General features: G+C 28.6%; 2 protein-coding genes across 2 annotated transcripts in view; one reads left to right on the top strand and one right to left on the bottom strand.

The window, feature by feature from the left end:
* LOC108571936 (activating signal cointegrator 1 complex subunit 3) overlaps positions 1–6422 on the top strand; it is an 8720-nt gene extending 2298 nt beyond the window's left edge. The window contains exons 7-13 of the mRNA XM_017934093.1: positions 7–4124; positions 4286–4775; positions 4860–5050; positions 5133–5301; positions 5480–5737; positions 5900–6242; positions 6334–6422. Coding sequence (XP_017789582.1) covers positions 7–4124; positions 4286–4775; positions 4860–5050; positions 5133–5301; positions 5480–5737; positions 5900–6242; positions 6334–6422 — 5658 coding nt within the window. The remainder of the gene's footprint in view (positions 1–6; positions 4125–4285; positions 4776–4859; positions 5051–5132; positions 5302–5479; positions 5738–5899; positions 6243–6333) is intronic.
* A 2245-nt stretch (positions 6423–8667) lies between these two features.
* The window catches only part of LOC108571937 (protein MEMO1), a 3506-nt gene continuing 3218 nt past the window's right edge, over positions 8668–8955 (bottom strand). Inside the window, exon 7 of the mRNA XM_017934095.1 lies at positions 8668–8876. Coding sequence (XP_017789584.1) covers positions 8739–8876 — 138 coding nt within the window. The 3' untranslated portion in view covers positions 8668–8738. The remainder of the gene's footprint in view (positions 8877–8955) is intronic.

Genomic DNA, 8955 nt, shown 5'->3' on the forward strand with positions numbered 1-8955 from the left:
GCCATAATTGATAAATTAAAAAATCCTACAAATTTAGAAAATGAATTACTTGATTTCCTGGGTTGCGAATATATTGAACTTATACAATATATTATTCAACATCAAAAAAGTATTATATCTTTGAATTCTGGTCCAAAAGTACAAAAACAATTTAATGTTCAGAGACCTGTAATCAGTGGTCAAATAACTATACAATCTGCAAAAGAAAAACAGTTATTGAAGCAAATACGAAAAGGAGAAAAGAAATTAAATAAGATATCAAGTAAACGAGAAGGAAAAGGAGATTTAGAAGAAAATGACTTTGAACCTTTTCTTGAACTAAGTTTAAAAAAGCAGGAAGCATTAGTAGAAACGCGTATGCCCATATTTAAAAAAGATACTACTTCATACAAAAATATACAAAATAATTTTCCTTATGTATTTGACTCCAATATATCCAGTAGAACTACACCTGGTTATGTATCGCAACATAAAGTAATGTTACCACAAAATAATGTGCGAAAAAACACAGAAATGTTTGAGGAAATTTCTATACCTATTACACAAACTGAACCAATAGAAATCAGTTACGAACCTGTTATGATAGCTTCCTTAGATGATATCGGACGCATGGCTTTCGGTGATGTTGTTTCATTAAATCGAATACAAAGTATAGTATTTGATACAGCATATCATACTAATGAAAATTTATTAATTTGTGCGCCAACGGGAGCTGGAAAGACTAATGTTGCTATGTTAACTGTAGTCCATCAATTAAAGCAACACATTAAAGATGGTCAATTAATGAGAAATCAATTTAAAATAATTTATATAACACCAATGAAAGCTTTAGCAGCTGAAATGACAGCAAATTTTGGTAAAAGACTTCAGTGTCTAGGTATATCAGTTCGTGAATTGACTGGAGATATGCAATTAACTAAATCAGAAATTCAAGAAACACAAATGATTGTTACCACACCAGAAAAATGGGATGTTGTTACTAGGAAAGGTACTGGAGATATCTCTCTCACTAGTATTGTGAAGTTATTAATTATCGATGAAGTACATTTATTACACGGTGACAGAGGACCTGTTGTTGAAGCGTTAGTTGCTCGAACTTTAAGACAAGTAGAATCTTCACAAAGCATGATTAGAATTGTTGGACTTTCAGCAACTTTACCAAATTACTTAGATGTTGCAAGATTTTTAAGAGTGAATCCATATGTAGGACTTTTTTATTTCGACCATCGATTTCGACCAGTACCACTTAGTCAGACATTTATTGGTGTAAAATCAACAACACCTTTGCAAGAAATGAATCGTATGGATTGCGTATGTTATGAAAATGTTGTAGATATATTACGTAAAGGACATCAAGTAATGGTATTTGTACACGCACGTAATGCTACCGTTAAAGTGGCAAATGCACTAATAGAGTTAGCAAACCAACGTGGTACAATTCAGCTATTTATGCCTAATAGTCAGGCATCATATACAAATAAACCTTTTGCTAAATCGCGTAATAGACACCTAACTGAATTATTTCATAAAGGATTATCAGTACATCATGCTGGCTTATTGCGATCAGAGAGAAATTTAGTTGAAAAATATTTTGCACAAGGATTAATTAAAGTATTAGTATGTACATCAACATTGGCTTGGGGTGTAAATTTACCTGCACATGCAGTTATTATAAGAGGAACAGAAATATATGATTCAAAGCATGGTTCTTTCATTGATTTGGGTATATTAGATGTTTTACAAATTTTTGGTCGTGCTGGTAGACCACAGTTTGATGCATCTGGTCATGCTGTTATTATTACTTCATATAATAAATTATATCAGTATTTATCATTATTAACAAATCAATTACCTATTGAGAGTAGTTTCATTACATATTTGGCTGATAATTTAAATGCTGAAATTGCGCTAGGTACAATTTCAAATGTAGAAGAAGCTGTAGAATGGTTAAGTTACACTTATTTATTTGTTCGAATGAAGTTAAATTATCAAGTCTATGGAATTCCTTATCAAGAAATTGCGGAAGATCCGAATTTAGAACGAAAAAGGAGAGAATTAATTGATACAGCAGCTAAAGCATTAGATAAGGCTAAAATGATTCGGTACAATACATTAAATCAGAGCCTCAATACCACAGACTTAGGACGTATTGCGAGTCACTTTTATCTTAAATATGATACTATTGAGATTTTCAATAGTCTTATAAAACCAATTATGACTGAAGCAGATATATTTGCTATGATATCTCAGTCTCAAGAATTTGAACAGTTGAAAGTGCGAGAAGACGAAATGAAAGAGTTGGAAGATTTAACTGAAAAGTACTGTGAACTTATAGTTCTGGGTGGTATAGAAAATATACATGGTAAAGTGAATATTTTATTGCAGACATATTTATCACATGGCCGAGTTAATTCATTTTCATTAATATCAGACCAAGCATATATTATACAAAATGCAGTACGTATATGTCGAGCATTGTTTAAAATTATGCTGGGACAAAACAATGCAATAATGGCAGGACGTTTATTAGAAATGGCAAAAATGCTGGAAATGCAACAATGGAGTCATACAAATCCTCTGTGTCAGTTTTTATGTTTATCTTCAGAAGTTATTGATAAAATAGAACAATATGATTTGACAATTGATAGATTAAATGATATGAATGTTAAAGAAATTGGAGATATTTTGCGTAATCATAATACAGCAGAATTGGTGAAAAGGTGTTGTGAAGAATTACCTGCATTAGAAATGGAATCTAATTTACAACCAATTACCCGCACAGTTTTAAGAATACGTTTAAAGATATACCCTCAATTTCGGTGGAATGACAAGGTTCATGGTAGAACATCACAACCTTTTTGGATATGGATAGAAGATCCAGATACTAACTTTCTTTATCATTATGAATACTTTGTCATGACAAGAAAAATGGTTTTTAACAATCTTGAACAAGAACTTGTAATGACTATACCATTACAGGAACCATTGCCTTCTCAATATATAATAAAAGCAACAAGTGATCACTGGTTGGGTTGTGAAAATATGTTACCTCTAACATTTCATGACTTAATTTTACCTGAAATATATCCACCACATACGAATTTGTTAGAGTTAAAACCACTATCAGTAAAAGCATTAAAAGAACCATCTTTTGAGAAACTTTATAAATTTTCTCATTTTAATCCAATACAAACACAAATCTTTCATTGTTTGTATCATACAGACAATAATGTTCTTTTGGGAGCTCCAACAGGTTCAGGAAAAACAATTGCGGCCGAAATTGCTATGTTTAGAGTATTTAAACAATATCCCACACAAAAAGTTATATATATTGCACCATTGAAAGCTTTAGTTAGAGAACGAATGAAAGACTGGAAACTTAGATTCGAAGAACAGTTGGGAAAAAAGATAATAGAACTGACTGGAGATGTATCACCAGATATTAAAGTTATAGCAAGTGCGAACGTTATTGTGACTACACCAGAGAAATGGGATGGTATTAGTAGAAGTTGGCAAACAAGAACTTATGTTAAAAATGTTGCACTTATCATTATAGACGAAATTCATCTATTAGGCGAAGATCGTGGTCCTGTATTGGAAGTTATTGTTTCAAGAACTAATTTTATCTCTTGTCACACTTCTAAAAAATTAAGAGTTGTTGGACTTTCTACAGCATTAGCCAATGCAATCGATTTAGCTAATTGGCTTGATATCAGAGAAATGGGTCTATATAATTTCCGTCCCTCTGTTCGACCTGTACCATTAGAAATTCATATAAATGGATTTCCAGAAAAAAATTATTGTCCTCGAATGGCAACAATGAATAGACCAACTTTTCAAGCTATTAAACAACATGCACCATCTAGTCCTTCTTTAGTGTTTGTTTCATCGCGTAAACAAACGCGTATAACTGCGTTAGATTTAATTGCATATCTTGTAGCAGAAGTTAATCCTAAACAGTGGTTAAATATGCTTGAAGAAGAGTTGAACAGCATTTTAGATCATTTACGAGATTCCGATTTGAAGCTTACTCTTGCTTTTGGAATTGGACTTCATCATGCTGGTCTTCAAGATAAAGATAGAAAGATTGTTGAAGAATTGTTTGTCAATAATAAAATTCAGGTATACATTTAACATAATTGGCAATAACATTATCCACTATTTATAATTTTTGTTTATTGTCTGATTTTACAAATAAGTAATAAATTTAGATTTAATTTGATGTTAATCGTTTTTTTACTAAACTTTTTTTTCCAATAAGATGGGTTGTATCATTAATAAATACACAATATACTTCCTGTAAATTGGCTTGGGGTGTAAATTTCCCTGCTCATTTGGTAGTAATAAAGGGAACAGAATACTATGATGGTAAAAGAAAACGTTATGTAGATATGCCGATCACGGATGTGCTTCAAATGATGGGTCGTGCAGGCAGACCTCAATTTGATGTTTCGGGAGTGGCAGTAGTTCTAGTACATGATTTGAAAAAAAATTTTTATAAAAAATTTTTGCATCAACCATTTCCAGTAGAATCAAGTTTATTGGCTGTCTTACCAGATCACATAAATGCTGAAATTGTGGCTGGTACAATTAAAAATAAACAAGAATTTTTAGATTATTTAACATGGACCTATTTCTTTAGAAGATTAATGAAAAATCCCAAATATTATGATCTAAATGCTTTAGAACCTCTTGCAATTAACCAGTACTTATCTTCACTGGTGGACAATACATTAAAAGTATTAATGGATTCACATTGCATAGACTTTAATGAGGTACATGGTAAAAGAGTGAAATTAAATTTTTATTGTTAATTTATTATTAAAAATTAGAATTTGTAATACTTTTATTGATTTTAGGAAGAACAAATTTTATATCCACTTTCAATGGGTAAAATAGCATCATTTTATTATTTATCATATCATACTATGTTAATGTTTGAGCAATCATTACAAGAATGTCTTACATTGGAACAGTGTCTACACATTTTATGTAATTCTTATGAATACAATGAATTACCAGTTAGGCACAATGAAGAATTATTAAATGAGTAAGTTATAATTCTTACTAGTGAATAAAAAAATATATTTCTAAAATTGTTTTTTATTCTAATGTTTATAATGATTGAATAGGGAACTAAGCAAAATGTGTCGTTACCAAGTAGATAACTACTCATATAATTCTCCACATACCAAAACTTTCCTGTTACTTCAAGCTCATTTCTCAAGACTTCCTTTACCATGTTCAGATTACATTACTGATTTGAAATTGGTTCTTGATCAAGCAATTAGAATTATCCAAGTATGTATATTAAAAAAGAAATATATCACCTTATTTATGATGCTTTTAGAAAAAAGTACAGGACTTACAAGATAGATAGTACTCACTAAATTGAGTAAAAAATGCTGAATAAATATAAGTTAAAAAATGAACTTACAATTAAATGTTATTCATTCTATATAATTTATATTTTTTTCAGGCAATGATAGATACAGTTGCAGAACAAGGATGGTTAGCAAGTGCACTTATGATAATGCATCTACTTCAGATGATTATTCAAGCTCGATGGATTGATGAATCTGCTATTACTACATTACCACATGTAAATTCAGAATATTTACAGTTATTTTCAACTTTGTCACTAATTCTCCCAAGGCTATGTGCTGTTGCACATAGTAAATATAATTTACTTGTAGAAGTTCTTAGTAAAGAACTTCAACAGGAACACATCTATCAGGTAAATATATTAGATTTTAAGTGTACAATATTTTATTAAAACCACTACATACCAAAACTATCATATTTACTAATATAATGTGTAATAGGACATACTTACTAATTATTGGTGAATTAACAAATATTAGGGACATCAAAATATTAATCATTAATAATTTTGCAGATACATCAAGTACTAAAAGAAATGCCAATACTCATTATTGACTTAAGTTTAGAAGGTCACGATGAAAAAAAGAAAAAGTTTATATCGTTACAATCTGAGAGTTTTGATTACATAGATATCCATAAAAATCAAGATTATATACTAAATATTGGGATGAAGAGAAAAAATAAGACTATTAATCTGAAAGTACACTGTCCCATGTTTCAGAAAGGAAAGGATGAAGGTTGGTTTCTCGTTTTAGGTAATGTTTCTAATAAGGAATTACTAGCTCTGAAACGAGCATCTGGAGTAAATGAACAACGCAAATGTCATCAATTACAATTCACATCACCGCCAGAATTAGGTAATTTTATCTTTACTTATATTTATGCATATACCTTTTGTTGTACAAAATCATAAAACTTTGTTTTATAAAAATTTAATTTCTTTTAAAGGTCGAACAACTCTAACATTTTATTTGATGTCTGATTGCTACATAGGACTGGATCAACAATATGATATAAAAGTAAATGTAATACCTTAATACAGGTATTATTTGAATTAGTAAACCTGTTAGTTTCTCTTAACAAATAAATATACACAAGATATTTTTATACAAACTATTGTTGTTTTATTAATATTTATAAAATTGTTTTAATAATTACAAGTACTGTAATTAAAGCTATATTTAAACATAATTTTTAAGTGTTTATTTTTAAAGGTGCATACAAATTTATATATATTTTTTCTTAATTATTATGCAACTATGAAACGATATATATGGGTTGTTTAATATACTTCATACAAATACAGATCTTATCAGTTTAATATACAAAGATAAAAAAGTAACACTTGAAAGATTAGTTTTATGATTTCACATATTATAGATCCATGAATAAATCAATACATAAAAGTACTAAGAATAACAAACAAAATCATATTTGACATAACAATGTAAATATAATGTTTCAATAAATGTTACTTCACTTTATTATAAAACGAGCCTCATAGATTATACATACAATTTAATACAAAAATGCTGTATTGTAACATCAGTAATATACAGAGCTAGAAAATTGGTACCTGGAAGAAATACTTGTCTGATTGGTTATAATTTTTTATAACCACGGGCACGTCTTTTTACTATTGTTCGAAATTTTAATGTCTATAAATCGAATTATGTAGCATTGTGAAACAAAGAGAATAAAGAAAATATACGAAGAACCAATGGGAAGAAACGAACATCCGACGAATTTCAAAGCGATACTGCAGACGTCTCTATATCAACCACTAATACAAAATACAAATATTTTTATTTTTTATAATATCATAAAATTATTATTAAAAGCTTGACAAAATTCTTCTGATTACAATGAGTAACGAGATTACAAACACCTTCCTATATAAATTACTTTTACTTACAAGGGACATCATCCAACTGATACACATTGATTTTGGTAAAATTTTGCAGACAGTTAAAATGTATCAGATTGGGTGATATTGTTAGTATAATTGTTGTATTTGATATTAGAACACGGGTACTTTTAGAATTAAAGAGCCCACCAAAATTTGAAAGTGAAATTGTAGGAGATGTCACAGGTGAAGCCCCTCTTGCTTTTGTGTCTTCCTATAATCCATTTTTCTACCTCCGTATAATAGTTTTTTAAAAGTAAAAGAATATTAGTAATAGTTTAATACATTGTAGACATATTTTCCCACACTGATCCTCCTTCACATTTATATTGTGATATTGTAACAGTACAATATTTGTTTATAATTCCTTATACTAATGAGGAATAACAAGATAGTATAGGGTAGGAAGGATATGAGATCATTTCATTGCTTTGTTTTAAAGAAAAGATAATTAAGTTGTATGACATTCATCTGTAATATTTCACTTCGTATCGATTAATGCAGACTGTTCATTCTAATGACCTAGAAGAGATAAATTTTAATCCTATACTTGTAGCTTTCAGCTTATACATATCCCTGAGATAATGCAATTTATGTCAAAGTATTTTCTGTTTATTAATGTTCTTAATATTTATTGTCCTAGTAATTAGAAGTAAACATCAAATGTAATTAATTTAATAAAAAATTAAATTTCAAATAATAAGCAGTAATAATTTTGTACTAACAATATATTTTTAATTCATAATCTACACTGTCAGATCCATATAATAAACAATTTTATATACTTAAATTATAATGTACAAATGTTCATGTTTCAATATTTTATGAATAATGTTAAAATTATGAACAATGTTATTATCCTTTTTATTTGTTCAACTTATTTTTTTAATACTTTAAATTAATAACATCAATACATATTAAAGATTTTTTGTCATTTGCTTTAAATTTTAAAGCTGTGATAAAGTTATGTAGATAAATATTAATTCATCTGCAATCCCTTTTTCATCAATAGATTGAACCTTCTGCCTTTTTAGTACATATAAAATGCACTGTATGTAGTGTTGTTTTCATAACTGTAGTACTCATCAAAGCAAAGAAACTTAAGCTCCTTCCATAATGGAAATTTGGAAGTACTGATTATTTCTTGTAAGTAATGAACCGAAATATTTTTAAATCAAACAATTTGACAATAATATACTTCTACTCATCACATTCATTACAAATATCAATATATTTTTTCTCAAACGGTTAAGAAAATTTTGCATAATACAATATGCAACATGATGTTTAGTGTTTTTATTTTTTTAAAATATTAAACAGAATTTTAAAAAATTTGTATTAATGCATTTTATGATTAATAGGTTATTACTGCCGTTTTTATTTTTTTGTAGTACTTTCTTTCTGCAAATTCTTTAGATGACAATAATGTTATTTAAAATATATTTTATCACTCAAGAACTAAGGAAGCACTGGCATAACTAACAGAACTATCATTCATATTATTGCACTGATTACTTTGAGCATACTTAAGAAATTTCAAGTTCATTCTTTGGCCACTAGTGTTCCTCTTTAAACTATGAATCGCCTGTTGATATATTAATCATAATTTTAGGAATTATGTTAATCTCAATTATCAAATTTATTACTAATTTTATTATAAGTAA

Source organism: Habropoda laboriosa, unplaced genomic scaffold (genome assembly GCF_001263275.1).
Source record: "Habropoda laboriosa isolate 0110345459 unplaced genomic scaffold, ASM126327v1 scaffold67, whole genome shotgun sequence".
NCBI lineage: Eukaryota > Metazoa > Arthropoda > Insecta > Hymenoptera > Apidae > Habropoda > Habropoda laboriosa.